A 13934-nucleotide genomic window follows, 5' to 3' on the forward strand; every position below is an offset into this window, starting at 1 on the left:
ATGATGCTGTGCTAATGTCTTATCTTACTTCATTTATGTATCTCTGAAGTTTGACCTACAATCAATGCTGATTCACTGTGATGTGACTCGAGCCAGGGCGGAGGCTTGTCTTGATCTCCCAGCCAGGACATGGGTAAGAATGCTAATATAATGAATCATAATCTGAGTCAGAACTTTGAACTATAAGTTTTTTAAAACACTGGGTTATTTAAATGAGCCAGAGTTGTAGTTAATGGAGAAGAAAATCAAGTATCCAAGTACTTTGGCTCCACTAGTCTCCATATAATAATTATCTGATTAGTCTAGTGCACAAATTAGAATTGTCCCACTAAAAAGCAAAAACAGAGTCTTAGCAGAAAAATCATCCACTCATCCTGCCTATTGGTGGTGTCTGTGGTGTGGCCCCTCCCCGTAGTGTCTCCTCTGCAAAACCGCCAATCACTTCCTGTATAACCCAGCAGGGCATGAATAAACATGAGCTCCTGATGGCTGTGGGACTGCGGATGGTGTAGATAGCTGAGGGGGATTCAGTTGGGTTGTTTTGTCAGGGTCTCCTTCAGCCCATCAATTCCCAGAGAAAGGAATACAACTTTTACCTTTCCTGCCCTTGGGGAGATCATGGATCGGGCCCTGAACATTAGAGGGCCACTGCTGGTGCTGCTCCTGCAGCTTGTCCTTATTTGCTCCTCTCAAGTAAGACTTATGTCTCCTCTCTCTTTGTGTGTCCTCTTTGTTTGTCTCTATAGGCTGATGTGACAGAGGTTCAGGTGAGTGTTCTCCTGGTTCTTGTGCTAAATGACAGAACTCCAATTGAAGCTGTGGCAAAATGTTGGATTGGTTTTATTTACTACATTTATTGGACTTTTGTCCTGGGGAAAAAAAAGTTAAGATGTGCCACTTTTTGTCTGTAGTTTCCTCTGAAACACTTTTTTATTGCAAAGTTGTGTCTATTGCAAATTTCTGGAAGTAGAAATAATCTCTTTAGGGTGTACACCATTTCAGTATATCTAAGATATAGTCTTTTCTTCTGGTAGTGCACCTGTTCATGTATATGTATGTATATATATAGTCCATGCAGTAGTATATCTATGTAAAGAATAACACACATTTTCAGACGTTTAAGCTGATATTACTATATTACTATAATTTTACGTAGCGGAATGAAGGACCTCCTGGCCCTCCTGGACCTGCAGGTGTCCCAGGAATTGACGCCGTTTCTGTAAGTGTTATTTGATATGTAACATTGTCCATATAGTGCACTAAAGAATCCAGAATGGCTTCTGTTAAAGCCTTGAATTTCTTCTATTGCAGGGGGAAAGGGGAGCAGATGGCGAGGATGGACTTCCCGTAAGTAAAACACATGATGAAATTTTTCAAGAATTATACTGTATATCTCCATTGTTCTTCACAGTAGAGTTGATTGTTTGTTGAATCATTGCATTTAGGGACCTGATGGTGATTCAGGTAAACCCGGCTCCTCGGGATTACCTGGAATACCTGGAAATGACGTGAGTGCTCCGTGTTTTATATTTGATGCAATCGATGTTTGTTTCATTAATAGCCAAACCTGCAAGTGGGTGGACCTACAAAATCTCTGATCCTCCCACCATATAGTTTATGTTAGCGCTCATTAGTCCTGAGTGGCCAATGACATTTTAGATTTAGAGAAGAGGGGGGGGGGGATATATGTGCAAAAATGTGAGGAATTTATGAAGCAGGATGAAGAAATCCAAATTTCCTTTTTAACAGGATAAATACAGACCTGAGTGTAATTAACCTGGGCTTCACTCTGGGTTTAACAGAGGGGTAGAAAAACACTGTAACATAATACTAGTGCTGATGACAAAGAGGTGCTGTAATATGTGAATTAGTTCACCGTATCATTTTAGGTAGATGAAATATCTGTTTATTTACACACTCATGACGGAAATGTCTGCTTTTGTGTTTACTGGTTTCATAAAATGTGGTTCATTGACTGTTATTCCTCTACATCCACAATGATTGAGGAAAAACAATGGCGGCTTTGTTCTGTGTACGCTGTTCGTGTCTCCTGTTGAGAATCCTCAAAACAGTGTGGAATGATTTCTGTCAGTGGGCTTGTTTGCAGAGCTGGAGGAATGTTGCCCTCTGTCCTGGTGCTGACTCTTTTCTGTATGCTTGTTAAGTTGAACGTATATCACAAAACTGAGGGTGAATTTTGACATTGCTGACCAGCATGAAGCAGCAGTGCAGTTTATATTTGAAACCTATTGTCATCAAGTTAATCCCAGTTATGAAAACCCCCCCCTACCACTGCAGAAATCATTCCCAGAGACCGGATTGGGAACCACAGATGGGTCGTGGGAGATTTTTCCAGCCTTTTACTTAAGATTTATTTGTATATATTTAAAATATCATGCACAAAATGAGTTGTGTTTGTTTATCTCCTATAAATGTCCGGTTTGTCTATTCAGAAATACAATTACAGTAAATTGTGATTCCAGTCTTGATTGTTTGTCATTTAAAAGAAAAACATTCTCATATGAAAAGTTTAAGCAAAACTGCAGACCTTTGTTATGATGTATTAGTTAAGCCTGATGTCTCCTCTCTGCAGGGTCTGACTGGCCCTGTTGGAGATCCTGGGTCCGACGGTCCCCCAGGACAGAAAGTGAGTGACTAATGAGCCTGCTTTAGGGACTGTGAGTGCTATAGTGCCAGGATGATTTTCAGTCTTTTGGCATGGGCAACAGGAGCTGCGCCGCATAAGCCAATTCCTCTTGACAAATGAGACTTAATCCGACAAGTCTTCTTGTGTAATCTCAGTGAAGAATGAAGCTCCAACGCGTCTTCATTAAGCTAAACATTGCCAGGTCAGATGTGTTTAACGTGGTCATGTGATGAGCTGCAGGAATGTTAACTTGCTCTGTCCACAGATTCGAATACCGCTCAATTTTACCTGAACACACTAGTGTTTCAGTGTTTGTCTCAGGATTCATGAATCCAATGCATTTACCCATGAATCTAATGTATTTGTCTTCATCTTGTAGGGTGAACCTGGGAAAGCCGGACCTCGTGGGACAGCTGTGAGTAGCATTTCACTAACAACTCTGCTTGTGCACCAATCCGATTGGATTACATTAGATCTGAAACGCGTCCCAAGACGTCCAACGTCCCACACAAACACACATAAAATAATGTATATTTGACATCAAACATAGGAGACCACATTACATCGAACCTTATAGATGAACAATTGATCAATAGGTTACATCATGGTGCTCTATATTTTGTTTTTTTCAATGTCACACTGAGTCATACTGTCTCTCCTCAGGGTGTTGGACCAGATGGACCCCCCGTAAGTCATTTAATTATTTTATACAAGCTATAGCACAGTTCATGTTAATTAACTTGTGTCTTTATCCAAGTACTTTTTGATATTTATCACCTGAAATGTGACTTACAGGGACCACTTGGGCATGGAGGACTTCTAGGTGAAGTGGGAAAAGTTGGACCACCTGTGAGTAGAGTTAGAGCTGTAGAATTTATATTTATATACAGTATATATATATTTTTTTTAAACAAGGATTAGCAGCTAGAAAATCTACAGATACACTGTGCAGCCACAAATTGAAACTATAGTAAAAAGTTTTGAAATAGTGACTGAACGTATAGGTTTTTCTCACAAAGTCTAAAAAAACATAATAAGTCACACTAAAAATTACAAGTTAAGTAGTTAATTTGAATAACGTGCCGTAAGACAATTTAAAGTGACACTTTATATTACAGAACTTAGCAGTACTTTGTCATCAAGAGAAATTTTTCACTTATTTTTATTATAATGTTAGCTGCACTACTTATGGATATATATATATATATATATATATATATATATGTTAGGTTAGAAGTCATCTTCTAAGCCTGTAGTACATGAATGATTTGGGGCTTATTGTAATTCAAGCTTTTTTTTCCCCTCTGAAGCAGGAAATACTGAAGAGTTAGTTTTCTTGTGTCTTATTTTTTAACACTTCTTCTCTCCTTCATAGGGTGCCATAGGTGTGAGAGGACCACAGGGACCTCGAGGACCAACAGGGCCCAGAGTAAGTGGCTTCTTTTGACAAGTCACAAGATTTGCCAGTGAATACATTTAACTTTCTATTTCACATGGCTCAGTGACATGGTTCAAATAGGAAATCAATTTTCAGTGTAAACTGTAAATTTCCCCCTCAATTTCAGGGCGCAGCTGGAATGCTTGGCAGTGCTGACCTGGTAATGCTTTATTTCCTGAAAATTATACATGATTTTTGTTGAATAAAATATGAGATCTATTTACTTACATTTAAATGTCATTGTTTAGTGTCCAAACTCTTGTCCACCTGGAACTTCTGGACATCCGGGCCTTCCTGGCATGAAGGTGAGAAGAGCAGTGAAAGTGTTAGTGACAGATTAAAAGAGTCTATGTCTCTAAATGTAGTTTTTTTTCCTTTCCTGTAACTCTTTTTATTCCCTCCATGTTTTCAGGGTCACAAAGGTGTAAAGGGTGACGCAGGAGAACCAGGAAAACAAGGACACAAGGTAAAGCATTTCTAAACATACCATATGTACCAAAAAACACATCTGGTCAGTGAATTTATACTCACATAAGACGGCGTAAATACTGTAGTTACTGGGTTTATTTCTCTCCACGACTGTCACACGTGTCAGTGTTCCACATGAGGAAAAACGATCCCTGTCCCAAATGTGAAAAAGTGATTCCAGGAACCGTTGAGACAAGTATTATTTGTGTTGCTCTATTTCTATAGAGGAAGTGATACATGCCTGTTTGTAATGCCTCTGACTTCCTGTAATGTACAGTGATTTATTGGAAATGTTTTTCAAGCACAACTTCCCTCCCCCTCTAATGTGTCCATGCACTATATAAATGGAAATGAGTCTGGGCCTATCCCCCTTTATCACCCAGTGCCAGGATATGATTTACTGTCATTCTGTGCTCTGTCCCCGAGAATGAATTTTTCCTCCAAGGAAACTTTCATTTCAGATGCCTTTTGCCTGTTTTTTATTCCCAATTTCACAAATATGAAGATGCTTACAGTCACCGATAGAATACCCGGAGGTTTTGCTGTGGCAAAGCAAGTTATTTCCTGATATTGAGGAGCAATGTTGAGATATGAAAGAACATATTTTAAATACTGCAGTTTGACCCATTTATTTACAAAAACTTGTTAAACAGTCAGACTAACTAATTATGACAACGTTAACTCTCTTCCATGCAGTATGAAGCAAACATGTTTTGACCTTTTAAATCATGTTCATTTCTGTTTGGTTTGGCAATATTCAATCCTCCACTATGTATGGTTTACATGCTCTAATAGCCACTTCTACTGCACATAACATTTAATGAAAGTTCCCTGATAGCCACAGCCTCTGACTCAAACCATTATCCCATTATCTTTCAGTGGATATGCCTCCGTGGGTCTATCACAAAGTCAGCGTATAAATTATTTGCAATTTGCAAACTCGGAGTAGGGTAATTTGGAGTTAAATTGCTTGCTTTCTCCCTCCCCTCGCAATCCATTAAGAAGTGGATATTAAACACATCCCAGAATGGCTGCTTCATTCTCTAAGTAACACAAAGTTGATTGGAGCAGCACACTCATTTCCCTGCAAAAGAGAGGCACTGATGGGAGGCCAATTGTGTTATGTCTTAGGATTTGGTTTGACTTTGCTGTGTATACTTTCACCCGATGAACTTAACACATTTATTTTCTTTTTACTCAGGGTGAGGAAGGAGAACAGGGAAGTTCAGGAGAGGTCGGAGCCCAAGGACCGAGGGTGAGATACCGTGACTGTTGAATGATGAATTTACCTCTTCACTGAGTCAGGTTCGCTGTTTTTCTGCTTACTGAGGCACCTGTTGGATCCATTGTTCTTCTAGGGCTCTCAGGGAAATCGTGGAGCCATGGGGATGATGGGCCCCAAGGGTGAGCTGGTAAGTATGTTTATTGTTTTTAAGCGCCTATACGGTTTCTGAATTATTTTCAAATTCACAGTGAAATCCTTTTCAGTATTATAAAATCCTTTATACAGAATGCATTAGTGATTCTAATTCTGGTTTTCTGACAGGGACCTCGGGGTCATGATGGAGAACCAGGTCCCCAGGGTGTCATGGGAGCAACTGTGAGTTAGTACCCCAGTGTCAATCAAATCAAATACCATATGTTTAAGTCATGAAACATGCGATTCAATTCATAATTTCAGGGGGATCAAGGTCAAAGAGGTGCGATGGGTGAGCCTGGGCCTACAGGTGAAAAGGTTGGTTGACACACATTTGCAAATGTCATGAATAAGTAAGTGTTCAGTTAAGTTATGAAATGGACTAATTGAATTGTGCACCTGTATTGTTTAGGGTACTCTAGGGTCAAGAGGAATCACAGGTGTGCCAGGTCCCAAAGGAGATGCTGTAAGAGCCTGATCATTAATGACAAATCAACTTGTTTCTCTCCACAACAAACTCATATTGTTTTGTCCATTTTAATGACCAGGGTTTATCAGGTCCAGATGGTCGAGAAGGTATACCTGGGATGCCAGGAGCAAAGGTACTTTTACAACTTAAATATGCAGTACAGTATATTCTGTTACTACAACAGGACTCTACTGTTTTGTTGCTAGGAGCACTATCCGCTTAATTTATTCACTGTCTGTTCCTCTGCAGGGAGGCATTGGAAAGTCGGGCGTTCCTGGAGAGGTCGGACTTCAGGGGTTTCCTGTGAGTATGACCTTTACCCCCGAACTGTCAAGACTGACTCTGATGATTGGATGCACCTGAGTAAACTGCCCAGGAGCAGTTCCAAGCACCGTACCTCCAACATGCAATAGCACAACAACTCATCGCTACATCTATCTATAAATGCAAGGAACGTCTGTCCGTCAAACGCGTTGCATGATAGGCTTCAAATTTAGTGGCCGACTTACTACAGGCACCAGTGTGTGCGGTGCCGACTCTGACGTTGTTTGGACAAGAAATTAAGCAAAACTCACACATTTAATCCCACTACACTCAGTATTAAACACTTAGAGATTACTGTCTTCTTCAGGCATAGATGCAGCATTTATCACCTGATTTAAATACACTTTTGACACCATAAGCTTATTTATGGTCAAGGCCTCCAGTAAAAACATGTCTCCCCTAATAAACCAGCTTTTTGTTTAATGCTCCAATGTTTCTTTTGTTTTTCAGGGGATGCCTGGTACATATGGACCAAAAGGCTTGAATGGCCCTAAGGTTGTTTGAAGCTGTTTAAATCCATTATTTCTTGCATTAAAATAAATTGCCAAAGTCTAAAGGCGGTGTGATTGTTTCCGTGCAGGGAGATTCTGGTGAACCAGGCTTTGCTGGAACAATAGGACCTGCTGGCAAAACAGTAAGTATGAGCAGCCATGTTGAAACTCTAGCCTGATCTCTGTCACCTCTTTTGTTCCAATGTGTTATTTTACTGTCACTCTACAGGGTGAGCGCGGAGAACAGGGAGAGGGCGGATCTGTTGGACCCATTGGTGAACCAGTGAGTATTATTTTTAGCTGAATTATTTGCAATTTCTCCTGACGTTAACTTCATGCTGAACTCTTTGATTTCTGATCATTTTCTCTTTCCTATAGGGAGCTATAGGAGCGCAGGGTCCTGTAGGTTCATCTGGAAAACTAGGCGCCAGGGTAAGTTACAAACACAACAAAGTTGAATTAAATTTAGATGTAAAAGAAAGGACATGATTTGAAAAATCAAATTAAAATGTGTGACAAAACAGCATCATGATGAAAATCTGCAGTGCTGCATGAATTCAATGGTCCAAAATCGTTGCTCTGCAGATGAGAAAATATGTTTTGGTTTTTTCAAATATGAATTATATTGCCATTGCAATAACCCTCAAACACCTCTGGGGAATACATACACAAGGTGATGATTCCCTCTTGGGTTTTTGATACTTTGAAAACAAGAAGCCTAAAAAAGGAGGGAAACACAGGGTAAATCGTCGTGGCTGCGGTTTCTCTGGAATGTCTCAGAGAATAGATTGGGCCTGGATCTCACATGAGGTCTATTTTCACAGTAAGGGGAGAGCGGTGTGCAGCAGACTGAATGAGCCCTCTGTTCTCCTGGCATTCCTCAGACAGTCAGGCAGCGATCAAAGAGGGAATGGCACATGCAAATAACCCGCAGAGAATAAGTAGCAATACGAAGCTTATATGAGCACATGTGTGGGAGAGAACACAGCATATCCTTTTGGTTCAAACTGGAGTTATTTACCAGTAAAACAATAGAGATACAAGAGGTGTTTTTGCAACACGTAAAGATGTTATGTTTCCTTTAATAACTTAAATTGAGTGTTTTGTCTTTTAAAGGCTGCTCTGTGTGGATACCAACCCATTTCTTATAACTGCTTCGATGTTTATCCTCCCTTCTCCTTCTGTTATTTATAATAGGGACCCATAGGTGACCCTGGACTTCCTGGTCTCCCTGGTCCCTCTGGTCATCCTGGGGTGAAAGGAGAGCGGGTAAGAAAACACTGTGCCACCATGCAGAGACCTTGTCAGGATTATTGTCTTGTAAACTAAGAGAGATTTATGTTGAGCAAGAAACAAGATGATTAGCTCCCTCTAGTGTGGACAAATTGAATAGTCTTCCACCACTCATGTAATGATCGTTCACTTCTAACACACTTACTTTTTTAATTAAAGGGAGAACGTGGAGAAGCAGGACCCAAAGGAGACCAGGTATGAAATGCTAATGCGGAGACATTCTTTCTTAATAGTAACGCTTCATTGTCTGCATCATTTACAATTGATGTTTTCATAGGGAGCACAAGGTGATGAGGGAAACCCTGGTGACAAAGGCGATGGTGTAAGTTGTTAAGCCAGCACTGTCAATTTAACAATTTTAATCTTCATAATGTACTTACAACAGTATTGTTTTTCAATCCCTGTTGTTGTGCTGATGGTAGGGTGAATCGGGAGAATCTGGAACCAAAGGGGAGGTGAGTTTGAAGAAATTGCTTCATTGTGGTTTCTCAGTATTTTTTCCTGCAATGTCAAACCACAGAGATGCAGTTTTGTGAGCGTGTCCTTTTCTGTTAAGGTTGGCAACCTTGGCGAGACTGGAAAACGAGGTCCTGAGGGTAGTCGAGGGCAGCCTGGCATCGAGGGGCCTTCTGGCTCACCTGGACCCCGGGGCATGCAGGGAAACAGAGGTCCACCTGGAGTCAGAGGGTCCCAGGGGCCTGCGGTAAGTCTGAGAGAAAACACCCCAGGTTGAGTCTCAAGAAAGTGTATAAAGAGAACAACATCACCTGTGTAGCACCATGACAAAGTTAGAAGAAAAAGCTACTGACTATCTTTACCACAACTGCCAGGTTTAGTTTAGTTTGATATATATATATGATATGAATAAATATGATGTTACATTATCATATTTAGAAGTGTACAAGGCCCTATAGTCTGTGATGAGTTAAGTTGAAATCATTTATTTGAAAATTCTTGGCCAGGAGAACAGAGGTAACACCAACACTACCTGCAGTCCTCAAGATGACACATAATCATTTGTCCAATGACGTCTGACATATGTCATTAGAGTCAGACAGACACAGACCCTCTCTGAATCATCTCCCACCATCTTTGGGTTGCATCAAGCTCTGATTGGCTTCTTACTGTCAATGAATGAACACAATCGCCTTTTTCTTGGAGCCAACCTTGAAACTAGCTCAGTCTGAACAATGACATGTTCTCTTAAGAACTGGACTTTCAACTCACAAGGGCTCCATGTTTATAACAAATAACATTTAAAACGCACTGAGGTTGAAGAATTTGTAAGGTAATTAGTTACAATACTGTAATTAATGCCTCTGCCTAATTAATATCCCTCACCTCACACTTCCCTTCCACAAGTGTGTTGGAGAAACTAGCCTTCAGTCAGCTCTATAGAGAGCGCCATTTTGGACCTCCATGTTTTTACAACAGCGGCCTCAGTAGATCGGACTTGGCTCCCGATTTAATTTAAAAGGCTCATTCTGGGGTGATGCAAAATCAATTAAAAGTCAATCAATTAAAGTGCACCTGATTGTATTATCAGTGTACAATGGGGTGATTGTACATGAATTAAAATATAAGTATGTAAGTATTTCACTTAAACTTTACACACTGGACCTTTAAGTCTAATGTGAAGAGTGGGGAAGAGGACTGTAATTTAATATATATAGCTTTATCCTGCTACTGAACACTGAATTTCTCTCTCGTGAACACAATAAAAACAGTTTATATTATAATTGTATTCACAAAATCAGTATCTTGCAATGATAAATAGAAATAAATTCATTCAGCAGTTGTTGTGTAATCCTGGTAACAGACAGCCCTAAAAACATAACCTCCTTGGCGGAGCTAAGACAAAAAAGGAGTTCATTTATTTATTTTTTTTGACTTGATAACAGTTCTGCAGAGCCATGATATGAATGATTCAGACGCTGTAATGAAATCATCTCTTTCTTTCCAGGGCAAAGAGCCAAGTGATCAGCACATCAAACAAGTTTGCATGCGAGTCATGCAAGGTAAGACAGACGAGCCTTTGACCCCCATGTACCAATTTTCTTACACCTCATTTCTTGAGTTTAATCTTTCCCCCGAATGCCTTATTACACGATTACACAAAGAGCCGCCACCTATGGTGTCTCATTGATCTGGGCAGTTGCTGAATACTGTCCGGATCAATGACGCTCTACAGTATAATAACCAAAACATGAAATAAGCTTTGGCCTTTTTTTGCATTTGATAGATGAAAAATTCCTTCTCTGAGCTTTAGAAATGTTCCGCTGAAGTCACAACCTCTGTTCTCTTTATTCGTCTTCACAACTCATCTCCTATGTTCATGACTTTTTTATGGGCGATGTGCTGAAAAATTAATTTCACCTCCAGCAAACCTGTACTCCTCCGCTCCAAGCAAAGAGTCTGCCTAGAAAGGAAATCTTGAAAAAGAGCAGTCGAGCAGCAGCGGCATGAATTTTCATCAGCAGCCAGGAAACTGAAATCTTAAGTGCAAAGTACCGTAAAGCAAGGAGCCATGGGGGATTAATAATAGATCATTTGTACCATGACTACATATTTCCTGTCAGTGATTGCTCAAAATAAGTAGTATTATTATCTGTTTTCTGATTAATTTATGGGGAAAAACTAGAAAAACTATCATGAGTTTGGTTTCACCTCGCTCTGAGGCTGCTGGACAATCTTTCCACTGTGTGGTGCTGTGTTTAAAGCAATAACAATGTTGACGTCAACAGCGTCATGGAACTCTTTCTATTTTTGCTTCAACAGAACAGCTGGCCCAGTTAGCAGCTAGCTTAAGGAGGCCAGAATCCGGCGCAGCTGGTTTACCTGGAAAACCTGGACCTCCAGGGCCTCCTGGGGCTGCAGGAGACAACGGCTTCCCCGGGCACTCCGGAACGAGGGGTCTCCCGGGACTCAAAGGGCCACCAGGACCTCTAGGATTGAAAGGACCAAAAGGTAAAATGATTTAGTGTCTGGTTTCTCTTCATAGGGTTGATATGAAAGAATCATCTTTGTATATCAATATTTTTTTTTATCATGTCATGTGTATTACAGGCGAAATAGGAGACAGAGGCTCCAGAGGGCCCACTGCACGAGGACCCAAAGGTCAACCAGGACCTCCTGGATTTCCAGGTGAGTACATTTTACCATTTCAATCAGGAGTGACATACATGAAAAATACAAATAAAAAGTATTACAGATTTAAAAGATCAAAGGGCTGATAGTGTTCAAAGAGGTTTTGGTACTTGGACTTGGACTTCTTCCAAAGCCCAGTCACTGGTGGTGAAGGTGGTGAAGTGACGCTATGATGCTGATGAAGCATGAAGAATGATGGATCTGATGACACTGTGAAGACTTGGTGGTAGTGGGGAGGTGGAGGGTGAGCATGACAGCACAGTGAGAGAACGGAGACCAAAAGAGATGCATTTAAAAAAAAAAAAAAAAAAAAAAAAAGCAAGGAGATGATAACAAGGCACTAACAAGGCAGGCATGTTGTTATTTTGGCAGATAAGCTCAGATGATAAACAGCATTCATATTCTAGGAAATTACAGCTTTCTTGAGTGACAGTGTGCGCGTTTGAGGAGATGAAAGGATGAAGTAAAAGAGTGAAACTATGATCAAAGCGTTCAACAGTCGTCGTCTTCCTGACTGAACTTGCACTGGCGCTTCATTTATACCCGCTACCTCACTCCCAAATGCTCAATTTTGCAAAAAATGTGCCGACTTCTCACTTGATTTACATCAGTAAACATTTTCACGAGGAGTTGATGGTCTCCAGCAATAGTTTCAGGTCTTCTTCCACAGAACATGGTTTCAATTTTGTGATGTGTGAAAGGAAAAAGGTTTTCTCATCTTTAGATGTTTCCTTGCTCCAACACACCTGATTCAAATGAATGGGTCGTTGTCCATCTGAAAACGTGCAGCGGAGTGGGTCCCCAGGACCAGGATTCAGAAACACTGCTGCTTTAGGGGCCTGGTTGCAGATGGCGTCTGTGACAAATCACTTGTCTCAAGTCTTCAACACAAGTTTAGATTCTTATGGGTATTGGTTTTTACTGGTCATAAAGTCTCTGCAGAAGACAAAACCCTTACCTGCCTTGTTAGCCATCAAAAATGTCCTAAAGTTAAGTTGTGAGACAAAAGGAAGCGGTTCTCTGAAGTACATTTTTGATCACAGGTGAACCAGGCAAATCCGGCTATGGTCAGGATGGTCGGGACGGGCAGAGGGGACCCCCTGGAACTCATGGACAGCCCGGTGCACCTGGATCTCCTGGTGCAGCTGGTCCTAATGGTTACTGTGACCCGTCCTCCTGCAACCTCCAGGCAGGAGCTGCTCACCAGTCTCTGGATGTGAAGGGGCCTGCAGGGAACTAAGAGACACACTGGCAGAGACAGAAAGACTGTTGGATTATCTCCCCTGAGCACAAAACATTTTTCACACTCCCTTCCCTTGGGCTGCGGTTGTTATGGCGCCTTCAATCCATTAACCTCTAGACTTGTGAGCATGTTGTTGTGCCAGCTGCATCTCCATCAGAAGGAGCCTTCTGTAAAATAAAAAAAGAAAGAAAAGAAAACACAAAACATGTTTTCTGTGCTACCAGAAAGATGTTTTGATTCATTCAGGGCGAGGGTTCAAATTAACGAGTTCAAATGAAATGATGAGTGTTCATCCCACTCTCCTTGCCTGCGTTTTCTTGTCCTCTTCTCGATTTATGCTCTTTTCTCATATAGAAGCTCCTCCACTCTCTCACACAACACTTAATAATCACCCAAGTCAAATCAGAAGCGCTTGTGCACCAAAGACTCACCAGCAGAGACCATCTTTCGATTTTTGCACGTCTCAACATCTTTTCAGTGCAGTGGTTCAAAATAAAAAGGAGAGCGGACGAGGCTGTTATCAAGTCACACTGACTTCAGTTTATGTTGTAAATCTGTAAAAAAAAGAAATGTTTGAATTTGTGGTTTTATTTCCTACAAACAACCTAGTGTGAGGTTTTGCCTCAATGTACAGTAAGAGAGTGCAACTGTGCAGATACGGGAATATATTTTAGGAATGAAGGAAATAAGAAATAAAGAAAGCGACACACACTCTGTTTATTTATTCCCTACACTTCATCATCCTGTTATTTTTGTGAAAATTACCGACATAAATGTTCTCAATTTCCCCCCAAATGTGTTCACCTGAAATAAAAACAAACAAATATTATAGCTTCCCATCATACCACATTGTTTTCACCAACAGATGGAACTTCTCAAACAGGTAAAAGAAAAAAGACCTTGCAGTAGAATAGTTTAATTTAATCTGTCTCCATGTCAAGAATTAACTTGAAATCTCAAAAAAATATCACAATTCAATAAGTTTCATACATTTTGA

The 13934-nt window shown here is 40.6% G+C and overlaps 1 protein-coding gene across 1 annotated transcript; it reads left to right on the forward strand.

The window, feature by feature from the left end:
* Window positions 1-504: 504 nt before the first annotated feature.
* col9a1b (collagen, type IX, alpha 1b) lies at window positions 505-13648 on the forward strand. The gene is made up of 32 exons (XM_058651653.1): window positions 505-693; window positions 1157-1219; window positions 1312-1347; window positions 1446-1508; window positions 2594-2647; window positions 3027-3062; window positions 3311-3334; window positions 3443-3496; window positions 4023-4076; window positions 4213-4245; window positions 4334-4390; window positions 4498-4551; window positions 5755-5808; window positions 5912-5965; window positions 6100-6153; window positions 6235-6288; window positions 6383-6436; window positions 6519-6572; window positions 6689-6742; window positions 7214-7258; window positions 7344-7397; window positions 7484-7537; window positions 7633-7686; window positions 8452-8523; window positions 8707-8742; window positions 8825-8869; window positions 8970-9002; window positions 9104-9250; window positions 10511-10565; window positions 11326-11514; window positions 11614-11691; window positions 12738-13648. Exons 1-32 carry the CDS (start codon window positions 619-621, stop codon window positions 12932-12934), a joined length of 2040 nt encoding a protein of 679 aa, XP_058507636.1. The 5' UTR covers window positions 505-618; the 3' UTR covers window positions 12935-13648.
* Window positions 13649-13934: the final 286 nt, after the last annotated feature.

This window comes from Solea solea, chromosome 15 (genome assembly GCF_958295425.1).
Source record: "Solea solea chromosome 15, fSolSol10.1, whole genome shotgun sequence".
NCBI classification, from domain to species: domain Eukaryota; kingdom Metazoa; phylum Chordata; class Actinopteri; order Pleuronectiformes; family Soleidae; genus Solea; species Solea solea.